Source organism: Euleptes europaea, chromosome 9 (genome assembly GCF_029931775.1).
Source record: "Euleptes europaea isolate rEulEur1 chromosome 9, rEulEur1.hap1, whole genome shotgun sequence".
NCBI classification, from domain to species: domain Eukaryota; kingdom Metazoa; phylum Chordata; class Lepidosauria; order Squamata; family Sphaerodactylidae; genus Euleptes; species Euleptes europaea.
The window spans coordinates 79251885-79269537 of NC_079320.1; the positions used below are offsets into that span (position 1 = coordinate 79251885).

A 17653-nucleotide genomic window follows, 5' to 3' on the forward strand; every position below is an offset into this window, starting at 1 on the left:
CTCTATCTGTGAATGCGTGACTCATCGATATGGGCGTTTGTGTTGGGCCCATACCAACCTTGTTTAGTCCCACAGTGTTTTGTTCGCCCCACGGAAGCCAAGAAAGCGGCAGATGAGGCCAAGATGAGGTTCGCCCACATAGATGGAGATCATTTGACTTTGCTGAACGTCTACCATGCTTTCAAACAAAGTGAGTATAAACTCGGGATGTGTGTGTTTAAGAACATAAGAAAAGCCATGCTGGATCAGGCCAAGGCCCATCAAGCCCAGCAATCTGTTCACACAGAGGCTAACCAGGTGCCTCTAGGAAGCCCACAAACAAGACAACTGCAGCATTATCCTGCCTGTGTTCCACAGCTCCTAGTGTAATAGGCATGCTCCTCCTCCTTAAAGCTTTCCAAGTTGGCAGCCATCGCCACATCCTGGGGCAGGAAGTTCCACAATTTAACTATGTGTTCTGTGAAGATGTATGTATTTGTATGATGTTGAAAGTGAGCTCTACTCACTCCAGCTATAGATGTTGTATAGCGCTGAATGCTTATGCATTGCCGCTTACCATATGTGCATGTCTGCCTAGCTAGCTAGGAGCCCCGTGGTACAGAGTGTTAAGCTGCAGTACTGCAGTCATAAGCTCTGCTCACGACCTGAGTTTGATCCCGACGGAAGTCGGTTTCAGGTAGCCGGCTCAAGGTTGACTCAGCCTTCCATCCTTCTGAGGTCGGTAAAATGAGTACCCAGTTTGCTGGGGGTAAAGGGAAGATGACTGTGGAAAGCACTGGCAAACCACCCCACAAACAAAGTCTGCCTTGGAAACTTCGGGATGTGACGTCACCCCATGGATCTGAAATGACCCGGTGCTTGCACAGGGGACCTTTACCTAGCTAGCTATTGCAAAAGACTTTAGTAGTTGAGACTGAATTACAAACCAGGAAGTCTCCAGTTGAAATCTCATCTCTGCTATGAATCCACTAGGTAAGCTGAGGCAAGCCACTTTTTTCTTACCCCCTCCCCAATTTACATTACCAGGACGATAATGACCTAATCTACATGGTTATGTAGATTCTTTATCAGTTTTAAGAATTCTTAACTTTTTGTATGAAAAGCAACTATTTTGATGTCCCCTCGAGTGCTAGTTGTCAGTAACTTGTATAAGTGCTACTGTCACCATGGTGTTGGAAAGTGCCGTCAAGTCACAGCTGACTTAGGGTGACTCCGTAGGGTTTTCAAGGCAAGAGATGTTCGGAGGTGGTTTGCCATTGCCTGCCTCCGCGTGGGCTGAGAGAGTTCTGAGAGAACTGTGAGCTGGCCCAAGGTCACCCAGTGGGCTTCATGTGGAGGAGTGGGGAATCGAACCCAGTTCTCCAGATTAGAGTCTGCCACTTTTAACCACTACACCACTCTGGCTCTGCCATCACCATGCATGAGTGGAAAGTGCTTCTCTGCACTCTCCAGGGTTAGAGGGAGAATTTTTTTTTTGATGGCTGCCGTTGTATCTCCGTGGGATTCTTCCCTGAAAGATTCTAACCTTGAGGAGTTGTGGGAACTTGTCAGTGGAAGTACAGAGCTCAAAAGCTTCTTAGCATATGTGATTACTAGCTAATGTGGTTTGGGTGACCTAAATATAGATAGTTATCTAAAAGAGAATATGTTGAATCTGTAAGTTCATTAATGAATTGAAATTGAGCATAGAGAATTCTTTCAATAGAAAACCTACAGTGTTTAGGGGTTGTGAATAGTAACAATTTTTATTACAAATGAGGAGATTATGAATGATTTAATGTTAAACATTTTTGCTTGTAGCATTCCATCTTGGAGTCCAAGATATTTTTTTAATAACTGATATTATAGGTTTTCCGCTTTGTCTTATGGAGAGGAAGCTGGAAATGAGTAGAGCCTGGACGCAGTAGTGGTTTGGTGTTATACTAGCCAAGCCCTCACTCTCGTTCTTCACCTGATGTCTCTTCATTGGCTGTCACATTTCAATATGGCAGCTAGATAAAGTTGCACAAGATTTACAATGTGAGAATTATTCTGAAGAAGATTGAGTAATGGGGGGGCAATGTGATTCAGAGGACAGTGAATTATTGTGATAACATTGTCAGAGAGATATTGTTTGGTCCGTGTTGTATGCATTCTGTCTGCCACTAACATTACTCTTCAGTCAACTCTGCTTGAGAAGTTAGTGAGCTCAAAATGACAAGAAGCAAAGATAAAGTAGTTCTGTCTTCTGAAAAATTACTGTAAATGACACCCCAGGTCTCAGTTTTTATTTTCCATCAATGGCTCTTGTGTCAAAACTGATATCTATCTCTGAAACAGCAGGATTGCTTGGCTTTCATGAAAATTTGCTTGGTGTTTGCCCTTGCATAGAGTTTGCACTTGCATAATTTATAAACTATCAATTTGGAAACAAAGGTTTGGCTGAGCGTGTTTCATAAAAGTGACTTGAAATAGGCTTACGTCTGTAAATTGCTCAATAAGCAAGATTGGAGGGCTTCTCAAATTAAGCTGGTTGTTGGAAAGTAAAACAGCAGGCTCTTCTTGTCTTTTACGATGCTTGTTCTCTTGCAGAATGAGAAATATATCTTTTGGCTCGCTATTATTATTACTGCTGGTGGTATTGATTATCCATTGGTATGAACATCCCTCAGCACTTGCCAAAGGATTCATAGATAACTTTCAGGTCTTCTCAACTGTGATGGTCTGTTGCATTTGATAAAAATAGAACGCTTCAACCTTATCAGTTATTTATGTGATCCTTTATGAGAATGGTAGCAGCCTGAATAGCCCAGACTGGCCTGAGCTCTTCAGAGTTTGGAAGCCAAGCATGGGTCAGCCATGGTCAGTACTTAGATGGGGGACCACCAGGGAAGACCAGGGTTGCTTTGTAGAAGAAGGCAATGGCAACCCCCCTCTGCTCATCTCTTGCCTTGAAAACCCCAGGAGGGGATGCCATAAGTTGGTTGCAATTTGATGGCGCTGAGTTATTATTATTTATTTGAATGGAGTCAGGGTTGGAGAATTCCTTGTGCCTGTGTATGCATACAAACAAGGTTCTTTGTACATGTTTGCACACACAGTTCCCCAGCAGAGTCTCACAGCCAGGGCTGCATGCAGTCAGCCCTCTAAGAAAGCTCGAATCTTGCTGTTTGGCTGTTGGGGAGAGGGGAATAGATTCACTTTCTCCTTTCCTGCCGTACAACTGTGCAGCATGATTCTAGGTTCCTTTAAAAGACTGTGCCTCATTTGCTGCGCTGCCATACTGTTGGATCGGGGCTACGTCTGTCAAGTCATGCTGTTCAGAAAAGAAGCCGTTCTCTGCATTTTCAAAACATGAAAACTGCTAGTCTGTGACTTGTGCATGCAGTAGAACCAATGTATGGTGAGGAACAGGGATTGTTACTGGCCGTTCCTCCCCTTAGTTGTCTGGTAGTCAGTAGAGGGTGTCATATTTAAATATAGGCCAGGACATTTAAGACCTTATTTTGAAGATCACAAAGGTCAGACCTATGCAAGTTGGGGTCTGTATGTTTAGGTTCCTGTTCAAGCAGAAGCATAAAACATACTTCGCGCACAAGAACCAATACTTAGCGCAGTTCAGATCGTGCAATATCTGGTGCAACAGGTAGCACTTCACTCCCTGATATTATCTTGCCCAGAAATTGGTTGCACAAAATCTTGGCCAAGTGGAAATGCAAGTGGGGATGCAATGAAATTGACCTAGCATAAGTGGATACTGCTTTCTCTTGTGTTTCCGCATAAGAGCCCTAGTGCAAGCAGAAGGTTTGCACAGGATCCAACCCAATGTCTTATGCCATAGTTATTTGTAGAATGACAGAGTGGTACGGCCCCAGTTTTCTTCTGAGTATAGGTGCTGTGCCAATAGGGGGCTCGTGGGGTGTGTGTGTGTGATTTTGCCATCGAGTCAAAGCTGACTTATGTTGACCTTGTAGGGTTTTCAAGGTAAGAGACGTTCAGAGGTGGTTTGCCATTGCCTGCCTCCGCGTGAGCAGGCAATGGCAAACCACTGTGACTGGCCTAAGCAGGCTTCATGTGGAGGAGTGGGGAAACCAACCCGGTTCACCAGATTAGAGTCCGCCGCTCTTAACCACTACACCACACTGGCTCATACCCCTAAATGATGGAAAAGATTGTAAATAAATCCTATTTTCGGTCAGATCCATTCTTACTTTCAAGCATTTTTATTTTGCCCTTCTTGCAAGGAGCTCGGGGAAGCATTCCTTCCTTGGTTTTGTTAACCCAAGCATTGTGGCTGCATTCCTGGGATCACTTTACTGGGCATAAGCCTCAGTGAATAAACGTGAGACTTACTTTCAAGCAGACCTGCTTAGGATCGCTCCCCATGTGAAGGCTACCTCCTGTAAGGGCAATTTAATCTCTGAACAAGCAGTCCGTGGTTAGGCAGGTGGTAGCATTATGGGTAATTCCTTTATGAAGGTTGCCATCTTCCTCCCATGACCTTTCTTAGTGTCCTGACTTCCTTTAATTGTTTTTTTTTAAAAAGAATATCTGAACAATTAGCATTTAATTCCTTGGCATTTATTGCTGCGAATACAAACCATTGGGTTTCCCAGCTGTTCTCATCCCCACAGCCTGATTGGAAGACTGCAAAGCCAAATTAACCTAATATGAGAGGAACAGAAAGGTGTTGGAGTTACAATTTAAATTTTAAAAAATGTAATTAGGCGATTTTGTTGGTTCACTGGGCTGACCATTTCGCTGGTGTCTTTTTGTGTATTTGTTTTAATTTGGTAAAATGCTCATTTTTAGATGATTCATGACTTTTTTTTAACATTGCAGATCATGAATCGGTTCAGTGGTGTTATGACAACTTCATTAACTACAGGTCCCTGATGTCTGCAGACAATGTACGCCAGCAGCTGTCACGAATCATGGACAGATTTAATTTGCCGCGTAGAAGCACAGACTTCACAAGCAGAGACTACTACATCAATATAAGGAAAGCGTTGGTTACTGGTTACTTTATGCAGGTACGCGTGCACATAAAGTGCCGGGAAGTCTCCAGTTCTGTACCCTTCAACAGGATCAAAAGAAGCTGTGTCTCGCTGTGATTAATGTAGGCTAATCATTGGACAGCTTTGACAAACTGGTAAACAACCAGGGATGTGGTAGGCATCTTAAAACAAGTTTTTCAGAGCCTTCCCCCTGAAGTTTAGATTGCAGGCTCTTGGGGGCCGGGAACCTCATCTTTTTTCATTGTTCTAAAGTGCCTTGTATGTGGATGGGCACCATTCTTTGTTTAAGTTATGCAGAATGCTTTCATGCTTCTGTAGTTACCCCCTCGGGTAGTCTATACAAAGGGGGTAGGGGTTGATAAATGGTTTGCTGAGCTGCAGAAAGAAGATTTTGAAAACAGTTATTAATCTTCTATAAATAAAATCATTTTGGAGACATGCTAATCTATATGATAGTAAATGTATATTAAATCTGGACAAATTGCTTTAATTTCGACCATTATTAATAAGCTGAAATCCACAACATAGATATTCTGTAGCAGTCGGGCCTTCATTTTATTAACAAGCGGTTGGGCCAAAGTGAATGAAGCCAGAAGTTTGTGTGTTAAAAGCCCCCATACAGCAAACATATAAGGAGGTGGCATATCTTAAAAATGTACAACTCCAAGGAACAATGAGGGAGAGGCTAATGGCTGGTTCAGACAAATACTGGCTGAAAACTCTGGATGGGTTGAGGTGTCATGGGTAGTATATGCTTTCCCTTATATACTTGTGTGCATTTATACCGGATTCCTTCAGTTCTCTAGGGTAGTGTAGTGGTTAGGAGTGGTGGAGTCTAATCTGGAGAACTGGGTTTGATTTCCCCACTCCTCCACATGAGCGGTGGACTCTAATCTGGTGAACTGGATTGGTTTCTCCACTCCTATACATGAAGCCTGCTGGGTGACCTTGGGCTAGTCACAGCTCTCTCCAAACTCTCTCAACCCCACCTACCTCACAAGGTGTCTGTTGTGGGGAGAGGAAGGGATGGTAAGACAGTTTGATTCTCCTTAAAAGGTAGAGAAAATTGGCATTTCAAAACCAACTCTTCTTCTTCTCTTTCCTCTTAAAGGAGAAATATTTGCAAAATTGGAGGGTTCTCCTGTGCTTCAGCCACAATAGTTTTTTTTTTGAGGGGAAGGGGGGGCACAGTCAATTAAATGCTGCATAGTGTTTATGCAGTCTTCAACTGGTGCTCTGAGAATTGGCCCCGAATACCTTGACCAGGGCTGTACAGGGAATACTGAACAAGGAATTGAGCTGGGCTCCCCCTGTCTGCCCACAGTATAGCCTTCCTGCCCTGGGATCACAAAAAGCATCTTGCATGTGCTTGCGATGCTTCACTGTATATGTGGAGTGCTGGCTGACATTGCCCTAAGGACTTGCCGCCCCTCGTCTCACCTTTCTAGAGGGGGCCACAGTCTTCAGGAGTGATTTTTTCGGTGAGCTCCAGGGCCTGCAGTGGGCTTGCTGGCCTTTGAATTGCAGCCCTAGCCCCTAAACTTCTGGGTTACCACTTATAACCACTGAGATTAAGGGCAATCTCCTGTCTGGTGACGTATCATGACTTTTGACATCAGTATTTGCAACAAATATAGCAAATGTCCTGTTCCGGTTTAGGACATTTTAAAAAAAATTAACAAATGAACTGGAAAGAGTTTCACACTCCTCTTGAGTATGTTTTCTTTGTATCTTAGTGTATATGAATCTCTGGCGGCTTTTGCCTAAGTGACTCTTTCCTGTTTTTTAACCTTTCTATAATAGTTCAGTGTGTGGTTGTGTGTATTTTTCCAGGAGGGATCAGGCATAAAACCTGTATGATGTTATAATTATTGGAAGTTTAAACCCAATTTTATTTTAAAATTGTCAGCCCTTGGCCCACAGAACCAGAAATCACCACAAAGTCATATAGAATCCAAACAGGTGGTTTTTACTGATCAAATAGGCATACAGTGCAAACGGATAAAATGACAGCTATGAAAGGCTCACTAGCTGGGAGATATTATAAGGCAGGAAAGGCGGGAGATTACATGCAGGAATACAGTTTCCCAGGAGCTGAGTTTTCCCAGGCTTAGGCATGCGACCTTGGGGGGCAGACAATACAGTACAGAGACGGAGGCAATAACGAAACCGAGATAGCAGCCTGACATTCTGCTCCCCTCAAGGCCCCCTCCCAGTTCGCAAGGGGGCTGGCCTGTCCGGGTAAGCAATGTGAAAGGCGTCGACGAGGTCGGGGGCGGAGACATCCTGTGCGCGCACCCATTCGTCATAGGCAGGGGGGAAATGTTTCCAGCGAATTAGGTATTGGAGAGTGCCATGGTGAATACGGGAGTCAAGGATCTTGGAGACTTCGAAGTGTTCTTCCCCCCCCACCATGATGGGTTGCGCAGGCGGTGGGTCCGGATGCCACCGTGGAGAAGCAACATGGGGTTTGAGGAGGCTTATGTGAAAGACAGGATGCACACGCCTCAAGGATTTGGGGAGAGCTAGTTCCACTGTGACAGGGTTTATGACCCGAGTAATGGGGAAAGGGCCAATGAATTTGGCGCTGAGTTTATGGCACGGTTGGGTGGAACGGAGGTTTTTGGTGGAAAGGTAAACCAAAGTACCCACTTGCAGATCACCCCCGGGGGAGCGATGTTTGTCAGCTTGCTCTTTGTATTTACGTTTGGCCCGGTCGAGGTTGCTAACGAGCCAGGGCCAAGTGGTACGGAGGGCGTGTGCCCAGGAGGCAATGTCGGGGTTCCCCTCCCCCTCTACATCATCTGTAGGAACGATGGGACTGAAATCTTGTCCATACACAGCAAAAAACGGGCTAAAACCTGTGGATTGATGCATGGCATTATTGTAGGCATATTCTGCTAAAGGTAACAGTTCTACCCAGTTATCCTGGTGGTAGTTAACATAACAACGCAAATAACATTCAAGTACAGCATTGACACGTTCAGTTTGACCATCAGTTTGAGGATGGTATGCGCTAGACAATCCCTGTTCCACCCCCACCAACTTGAGGAAAGCTTTCCAAAACTTAGAAACGAAACCACTTCCGCGGTCACAAATTATTTTACGCGGAAACGAATGTAAACGAAATATATGCGTCACGAAGAGGCGGGCCAGTTTTTGCGCAGAAGGGATCCCTGCACATGGAATCAAATGTATCTGCTTAGAAAACAAATCAGTAACAACCCACAACACAGTTTTACCCCCACTGAGAGGGAGATCAGTCATGAAGTCCATAGCAATTACTTCCCAAGGTCTGCTGGGCGTTTCAAGAGGTTGTAGCAGTCCCGGGGGTTTGCCCTGCGATCGTTTCGCAGCGGCACAAACGGGACAGCTGCGGATGAAGGAGTCAATGTCGGAACGCATTCCCCCCCACCAGAATTGTCTGCGCAATAAGTGAAGGGTTTTCAGAAACCCAAAGTGCCCAGCTGTTTTGGCTCCATGAGCTAAATGTAAAACGTCCTTCCGGAGAGCTTTGGGTACATACAATTTTGAGTCTTTGTACCAGGACCCCCCTTGTTCCAAAACGCCAGGAGGTAGGGTATGAGCGGAACGTTCTAAAAGGCACTGGTCCCGAAGGACAGTTAAAAAGGATTCGGAGATGGGGATTTTGGAGGGAGCCCCCCCGTCGGTCCTGGAGATCTGAGAAACAGTTATAGGGTTAGTGCTTACGTGCGGCGGCGCGCAGACTGCAGGCGGCTGAGCGGTCGGAGGGGTAGGAGGGGCGGGAACTCCGGTCTGTTGCGGTGGCGGCTGGGCAGCCGGTTGGGCTGGCGGAGCTTGCGAGTTAGGGAAGGTGTGTTGATGCTGGGATCGGGTTTGCACAGCCAGCATAGGTAGGGCCCCACGTTGCATAGGGGTGAACAGAGAGTTGGTGGGTCTTTCGAGTTTTACCGGATATTGTGGTAAACGGGAGAGGGCATCCGCGAGAACGTTCTGCTTCCCAGGGACGTGCTTCAGGGTGAAACGGAACTGAGCAAAGAACTCCGCCCACCGTTGTTGTTTCGCCGACAGCTTATGGGACCCCGTGAGGGCAGCTAGATTTTTGTGATCGGTCCAAACTTCAAAGGGTACTTTAGACCCTTCCAAGAATTGCCGCCATAAAGTCAGTGCATGATGAACTGCAGAGGCCTCTTTCTCCCAGATGGGCCAGTTTAATTGAGCGTGCGCAAATTTTTTTGAAAAGTAAGCGCAAGGGTGAAGAAGACCGTCCGGTCCTTGTTGGAGGAGAGCCCCTCCCATGGCTACATCGGAAGCATCGACTTGCACAATGAACATTTGATTTGGGTCTGGGTGCCGTAGCACCGGCTCCGAAGTGAAAAGGCGTTTGAGGGCCAGAAAGGCGGCTTGGCATTGCTCAGTCCATAGGATTTTTGCGGAGGGCAAGGCAGCCGAGCTTACTTTCCCCTTAGTTTTCAGCAGGTCCGTAATGGGTAGAGCCACTTGGGCGAAGTTAGGGATGAATCCCCGATAGAAGTTTGCAAATCCCAGAAATTGCTGTACTTGCTTGCGGTTGGTGGGGGGAGTCCAATCGAGGACGGCTTGGACTTTGGCGGGGTCCATGCGAAGACCTTGGTGGGAGATGATGTATCCCAAAAACGTGAGTTGGCTTTGGTGAAATTCACACTTAGCTAGTTTAGCGAACAGTTGATGGTTACGCAGGCGTTGTAGAACTTCCCTGACCAGAGTCACATGCTCGTCCATAGTTTTTGAATAAATGAGAATGTCATCTAAGTAGACCACCACCCCACGATAGAGAAGGTCATGTAGGATTTCATTGATGAGTTGCATGAAGACCCCCGGGGCCCCTTTTAATCCGAACGGCATCACAAGGAATTCATACATTCCGAAACAGCTAGAGAAGGCAGTGAGGTGCTCATCTCCTTCGCGGATACGGACTCGGTAGTAGGCTTCCACCAAGTCTAATTTAGAGAACACACGGCCTTCCTGTAATTGTCCCAAAATATCCGATATTAATGGGATAGGATAGGCGTTGGTCTGGGTAACCGCATTGAGCTTTCTGAAGTCAATGCACAGGCGAAGGTCGCCTTCTTTTTTTCGGACGAAAAACGCGGGGGCCGAGTTTGGGGCATTCGAAGGGCGAATGAACCCTCTGGCGAGGTTTTTGTCCAAAAAGTCCCGGAGGACAGTGCGCTCGGAAGCGCTCATAGGGTAAATCTTACTTTTGGTTAATGTGCAGTCCTTTACTACTTCAATCGCACAGTCTGAGGCCCGGTGGGGGGGTAAGGCATCACATTCCTTAAGGTCGAAGACATCTTCAAAGTCCCGGTACACAGTGGGTAGAGCCGGTGGTACTGGGGCAGTAGATGTTAATGCTGGAACGGGCGGAAATGGCAGAGCAAAGTTTTGCCGATGCTGGTCGCAGGTGGGACTAGCGAAAGAGATAGTGTTTGTGTCCCAATCAATACTGGGACTATGTCCCTTAATCCAGTTAATCCCCAAGACCACTTGAAATCGGATAGGGGCTATAGTGAAGTCTATTTGTTCCCAGTGGGAACCAATTCCCATTGCCACCCCTATGGTGCGATGATCAACTGGACCCCCCTGGAATTGGCTCCCGTCCATTTGAGCAAATTGGACGGGGGCGGGTAAAGCCTCTGAGTCGGCTCTGAGTGTAGCAAATGTGGCTTCGCTTATGAGAGTGCGACAGCAACCGGAGTCAATTAGTGCTTTGACGGGGATTTGAGGACCTCCGTTAAGCTGTTGTAAAACTGCATCTACGTAGACGGTGGAGTCCACTTCTTTGATTTTGGTAGGAGCATTCGGTTTGATAGGAAGATCCTGAGAGGTCTGTGGAGATGCTCCATTCACCACAGACCGGAGCCGTTTTTTGACAAGTCGAGGGGAGATTCCAGGTTTAAGGCTGGAGAAATCCAAGGGTTTTCCTCATCCGAAGAGGGAAAGCTGTCCCCCAATGGGGCACTTGTAATCCGAGACCCGGCGGGGTCGTTGGAAGCAGGCAGGGAGGCTGGGTCCCCGGCATGGAGTGCAGAGGGTGTGGGTCTTCCCGGAGCTGCGCTGCGGGTGGCCGCGGTGCCTCTGCGTGGTGGACGACCTCGGGCGCGGGTTGTCGTGCTGGGACGAAATAATTCCTGGCGGCGTGGACAAACGGTTGCAAAGTGGCCCATTTCTCCGCATGTAAGACAGGCACCCCTCTGAAATCGGGCTTCACGTTCCTGGAGCGGACGTGGGGGATTTCGTGGGACGAGCAGTGGTGCCTTGGGTTGAGGCTTTGGGGTGCCCTTCTCCTTGTGCTTTTGACGGACGAGAGAAATAAAACGGCGGCGGCTTTCCACTTCCTCGGCTAATAGGATCCAGCCTTCGAGGGTATCGGGATCGCCCCGCATGTAAGACCAGTTCAGAATGTCAGGATGAATTAGGGTGGTCTCGGGCCAACCTACAATTTTACTTGCCAGTCGCTGAAATTCATCGGCAAATTCTCGAACTGTAGCAGAGCCTTGTTTTAATTGTAAGAGTTCCGTTTTGGCTCTTTCTCCCAGGAAGGGGTCCTCAAACCTCCTTCTCAGGGCAGTCATGAAGTTGTTGAGGGAACGAATCGCACGAGAGCGGGTGTCAAACTGGAGAACCATCCAGTCAGCCGCTTTGCCTGTCAGGAGGGAAGCTACGTACCGCACCCGGCTATCTTCCGTGGGGAAAAGTTGACCTTGTTCTCGCATATAACTGTCCACTTGATGCAAGAAACAAGGCAAAGTCTCAAGAGATCCGTCATACGTAGTCCTCAATTTGAGTTGCTTCCAAGGGGCGGGCGCGGGCTGACCCGGTTGCACGGGTGGTCCGGGCGGAGGAGCAACAGGAGCTCCAGGAGGCAAGGGTGGAGCGGGCACATTAGCCGGTGGCTGCACAGGTGGTCTGAGCGGAGGAGCAACAGGAGCTCCAGGAGGTAAGGGTGGAGCAGGCACATTAGCGGGTGGTTGTACGGGTACCCCTTGACCCGGTATCGGAACGGGCTGTCTCTGAGCTATCAGGGTTTGTTGTAATTGCCTGTTCTCGTGAAGCATAAGTTCCATTACTTCTTGGAGTCGATCAACACGGTCGGAGAGCTCCCGATTCTGGGCTCGTAAAAGATGAACCTCCTCACTTGGGCCACCAGTAAGATGAGGCTTACTGGTTCGGAAGCTCGTGGCCCATTGAGAGCTATCCCCATATAAATCCTCGTCTTCAGACTCATCTGAGTCTCGACGTCGGTCAGCCAAACGGCGTGCGCGTTGGGTCGCACGCGACGGGGCAAACGCCGGGGAAAAAGTTAGACCTGATAGTCCCAGTACATAGTCCTTGGGGCGCGTGTCCACGTTCGCCTGATTTCGTGCTGCAGCCGCCCTGGCTGCTTCCGCCGCCTCTCTCTCTCTTGCGACCCTAGCCGCTTCGGCGGCTTGCTGATCCGCAAGAACTTTGGCGTTCTCAAGTCTTAGGGCAGCCTCTGCTGTAATACGCGGCAAAAGTTCTGTCTCGAGGAGCAAGAGTATAGGGTCAGCTTCCCCGCCCAGCAGAGGTTGTACTCGAACCGCTAGTGCGGATGCCTCGGCTCCAAACGTCTGGGTCAAAACTTGAGTCAAGGTGGCTACCGGGGTGTCCTTTGTACACTCCACAAGGAGAAGAGCGGTGCTAACAGCGACTCGCTTGGCCTCAGCCTGGCAGCTGGCCGCATCCGGGATCAGGGAAAAACCCTCCGGCGGGGCTCCCGCCATGGTAGAAAGAGTTTGTCGAGAAATAAGAGTATCCAAAAGTCCAGTTAATATTTGTAAATCCTCAGTCGCCAATCGGGCATCGTCCAGTAATTGATCCAAGTCCTGAAGATCTAAACGAGCATCAGTGTCCTCCGATGTTAACATCCAGAGACGTCCTGTAAGAGATTGCCACTGCGCGTGCACCAGTCCCCTCAAGCGGCAAACCTCTCGGTTCGTCCGGAAAAGTTCAGCGATTAAGTCCTGTAACAGAGTAGGGTCCTCTGAGAAGGGCTCCAGGGTAGTAGATCACCTGGAGAGCTGCACAGCTCCCATCCAAGTGGCAGGCGAACCCCCCTGGGCTCCAGCCTGGCTAGGAGAACGGTGAAGATGTGAGATAGCTGTCATAATGTCAGCCCTTGGCCCACAGAACCAGAAATCACCACAAAGTCATATAGAATCCAAACAGGTGGTTTTTACTGATCAAATAGGCATACAGTGCAAACGGATAAAATGACAGCTATGAAAGGCTCACTAGCTGGGAGATATTATAAGGCAGGAAAGGCGGGAGATTACATGCAGGAATACAGTTTCCCAGGAGCTGAGTTTTCCCAGGCTTAGGCATGCGACCTTGGGGGGCAGACAATACAGTACAGAGACGGAGGCAATAACGAAACCGAGATAGCAGCCTGACAAAAATTCACTGTAAAAAAGAAAACTCACCACGCAGTGTACTTTCTTGGAGGCTAATAACTCTGGAGGTGCTTTTATGGGCCTCTGTCTCCAGGATGATCTTTTTTCTGATATTCGCGCTGACTGAGACTTGGAATTGTCCCAAATTCGGAGATTGTCTGTCTACAAGGAGCAACCCTGTTCACAGGAGTTCCTTCTAATTAATTTCAATAGAGAAAGCAGAACTATGTACACATTATTTGACATGAGTTCATCTGTTCCCTCCCATGAAACGCATGGTAAAGTCCGTGCATGCAAGAGTCCTGGCTTTTGGAAGTGGTACCAGCCATTTTAGCTGATGTGTAAAATATTCTCTTTTTGGCAGGGTATGAGCTTTCGTGAACTACATACAGCTTACTTCTTCAGCTTCACTTCTGAAGAAGTGAGCTGTGACTCACAAAAGTTCATACCCTTCGAGAAATTTTGTTTGTCTTTAAGGTACTACTGGACTCTTGCTCTTTTCTACTTGTATTGACAGACTAACACGGCTACCCATCATGATCTATCTCTTTTTGGGTTTTACTCTTTTCCCTCAATTTTTTCCTTTTTTCTTAATGTGTCTTTAATTATTAAAGCTTTGCGGGGGGTATTGAATGCGCTGCTGTTAGAAATTTAAATGCCAGTTGCACTTAAATGTCACTTAATGTTATTTTAGGTGATTTCTTCCATTGTCTTTTAATATAGGTGGCACATTTGGAACGGACAGGTCATTATCTAACAGTGAAAGACAACCAGGTAGTGCAGTTGCATCCTTCTACAGTTCTTGATCACAAACCTGAATGGGTGCTTTACAATGAATTCGTTCTTACCACAAAGAACTACATACGCACTTGTACAGACATCAAGCCAGAATGGTAAGTTTTTAAAAGAACAAAACACCTGTATTTACAGTGCAGTGGATCCTAACCATATTTTCTGTTGTTTGCTTGTTCTTATATCTAGTTTTCACTAGTTTTTTGTGGCCTATGACAACCCCCCCTCCTTCCTACTATCTCCCAGGAATCAGTTTTTGATGCTGAGGGTGAGAGGGGGGGGATTGCCTTACTTCTTGCCATTTGCCAGAATGTGTTATGTGGAGAATTATTTTTCTCCCTTTTCAGTCCCCCACCTTATTTTACTTCAGGATAAAGTATGACACCAGAAGCTTCTTAAAGTTAATAGAGAAAACAGAAATTTATTAACCAGAATTTGAAAGATGGATTTTGAGGGGAAACTGTAGATTCACTTCAGAGAGAGCTTAGTTTGTATATGGCTTAGATGTTACACAAGTCACATTCCTTAAGTTTCTTTTGTTCACAAACATAAGTTCTGTTCTCCAGATCTCCTATAGTTGATGTTTCACAGACTCCTGCTGCCTAGCTACCTGGGAGGGAAGAGACCTTTCAATCTCTATTCCCCTGAGAAATGCAGAAGTATGGAGATTTACCCAAAATCTCTCTTCCCGTTCTCACTACTGAACTACCCCACACCTGTCAAGAGTCATGCTTATTTCTGTTCAAGTGTATCTATTGGTTTTGCTGTTCAAGTGTAACTATTGGTTTTGCTGTTCATATGTGTCTAGTGGTGTTGTTTCTCTGAGCTGTGCAAGCTGTAAGGAGTCATGCTGTCCAGGCAGGCTCTTGACATGAGTTAGGCCCATTTCAGTTCAAGCTCTTGACATGAGATAGGCCCATTTCAGTTCAAGCATTATTCTTTGGTTTTGTTTCTCTGAGCTGTTCAAACTGTCCCTGCTCCTTTCCTTCCCCTCACCTTGCTCTGACCTTGAGTCTCTCTAGCAGACAGCTTCAGTATTATGGCTTGTTCACTCCCTGCTTCCTACCAGGCACCGTTATCTCCTAATTCCCAGGCCGCTTGGGTTTGCACCTGGGATGACTCTATGCTTAAAGTTACGCTTTGTAGTTTGGATTGCCATTAGCAGCTTTGAACCTGTGGATTGCTTATGCTGTATCCTGCGGCTCCTGAATAAACGTTTACCTGCTTTAGACCTGCCTGTCTGAGCGAGTGGCTTTTTGGGATTGCCGAGGTTGGCTGGAGAACCTCACATTAAGCTGCTAATCTTCTTTTTTGCTCTGTTGTCCGCGCCCAACCCGACGCAGGGTGGCTATGACGGAGAATGGAGACGAGAAGGACAAAACGGTGTCTCCGACCGAGCCCGATCTTGGCTCGGAAGGGGACAAGCCAGTGGCTGAGAAATCGAGCGGCACCGGGAAGGGTACGGTACCCAAGATTTCTCTTTTTCGATTCTGGATGGATTTTCCCCGACCGTGGATGGGGTTGGGGGTGGACAGTAGGCGCCGGAGGCCAGCGATTACCGGGATGCTTGAGGGGTTCGAGGAAGTCCCGGCTTGGAGGGAATCAGTCTGGCAGCGTCAGTGGGAGGAGGAATGTCAGCAACTCCGCTACAAGAAGCAGGAGATGGCGGAAAGGATGGATGCCATGCAAACCTTGATGCAAGAGATGTGGCATGAGTTGAACGACTTGCGGCAACAGCAGCCTCAGCTGCTTCCAGGTAAACCAACCGGTCCTACCACCACCGCCGTCGCCTCCAGGGCAGCCGGGACCAGCGCCTCCAACCCGACGTGAGTTGAAGGTGACGTTTGATGGGAACAGGTGGATGTGTTCATGCGGGAACAGGGTGCAACCTTCCCCTCGAACGAAAGCCGGGTTCAATACGTTGCATCGCTGCTTCAGGGGGAAGCAGCGGCATGGATGATGCAACAGTACAAATTGCATTCTCGAGTTTTGAGAAGTTTGGATGACTTCATGATAGCCCTCCGTAACCGGTTTGAAGACCCGCACCGGGGGGAACGGGCCAAGACGGCTCTTCTGCAGCTGCGCCAAGGGACTAAGTCAGTTGTGCAGTATGCTAGCGAGTTTCAATTGCTCTTGAGTAAAATTCTGGACTGGAGCGAGGCCACCCGAGTACAGTATTTTCGAGAGGGGCTCAATCCCAAATTGCAACACTGGGCTTTCATGCAAGGGAATCCTCCGGACGTGGAGGGATGGGTGCGGCATGCAGCCGACATCGAAAACCGTAGGCAACTGTTGCAACTCTCGAAGCAGCGTACCGCACGGGAAACCAAGCCCCATGGAGACAGGCCTGGCGCCCCGAAAGACTTTCAGTCAATGCAAGGAGGAGGTCTGTTAGTGGCGGAACGGAGTAAACGTTTCTAGAGTGGTGCCTGTCTCGTTTGCGGAGGCTTGGGGCATTTTGCCGCTCGTTGCCCATCCCGGCCCGAAAGACTAGCTCCAGTCCAGCCAGCTGCTGTGGAGTCGGAGAAAGCGCGCACCAAGGGACAGGCTCGCCGTAAGAGCATCCCGCCGGGACAATGGGGGACACCCACGACTCTTCAGCTTCAACTTACCCAAGAACCGCAGAAAGCTCATCGGAGCCACGGATTACAAACCAAGACTCCTTTGGATCATCGGAGCCGCGGATTACAAACCAAGACTCGTCCTCCAGTGAGGGGGATGAGTGGAGCCCGCCGGCAAAAAACGCCGTCGGTCTGCTGTAAAGGGAGTTCCACAGCAGGCTGCTCCAGACCTTGAGCAGGGAGCTCCGGTGATGATAAGCGATCATGAGGACAATGTGTTCATTAAGGTCGCCCTAGCGTTACCTATTGGGGGCCGGTGTCATGAGTATCGGTGCTAGGGGATTCAGGCTGTGCTCGGACTTTAATAAATGAAGAGATGGCACGTGAATTACAGGTGAAGAGGGTTGAGTTGCCCGAGCCCATTCAGTTTGCTCAGAGGGACAATAGTGACTTTAGGGGGGGCGGTCACACATAGAACAGCCTGGGTCGCCTTGGGAGTTGGGGAGCATTGGGAGCAGCTCCATTTTACCATAGCCCCCACCATTAAGTACCCCATAGTGTTGGGAATGAACTGGCTACGTGGTCATAGTCCTACCATAGACTGGAAAGAACGGACTATTGTGTTTTCGCAAGCTCAGTGCGACCGACACAGGAGAGAGGTGGCTTTTAGAGAACAAGTAGCCACGTTGCAGGAGCAGTCGCCAGCAGAGGCTCCACTGCCTTGACTCCCCAAGGAATATGCACAGTTTGCAGATGTATTTGATGTGCGCGAGTGTGATGAATTGCCTCCCCACCGAGCCACGGACTGTGCAATTGAGGTGGTGGGGGAGGGCAGACTCTCCAAAGGGAAAATCTACCCCATGAGCCC

At 48.1% G+C, this 17653-nt stretch overlaps 1 protein-coding gene across 1 annotated transcript in view; it reads left to right on the forward strand.

Moving 5' to 3' along the window:
* Positions 1 to 17653, forward strand: part of DHX15 (DEAH-box helicase 15) — a 73035-nt gene that overhangs the window by 50162 nt on the left and 5220 nt on the right. The window contains exons 11-13 of the mRNA XM_056855106.1: positions 68 to 190; positions 4822 to 5012; positions 14156 to 14325. Of these exons, the coding sequence (XP_056711084.1) occupies positions 68 to 190; positions 4822 to 5012; positions 14156 to 14325 (484 nt within the window). The remainder of the gene's footprint in view (positions 1 to 67; positions 191 to 4821; positions 5013 to 14155; positions 14326 to 17653) is intronic.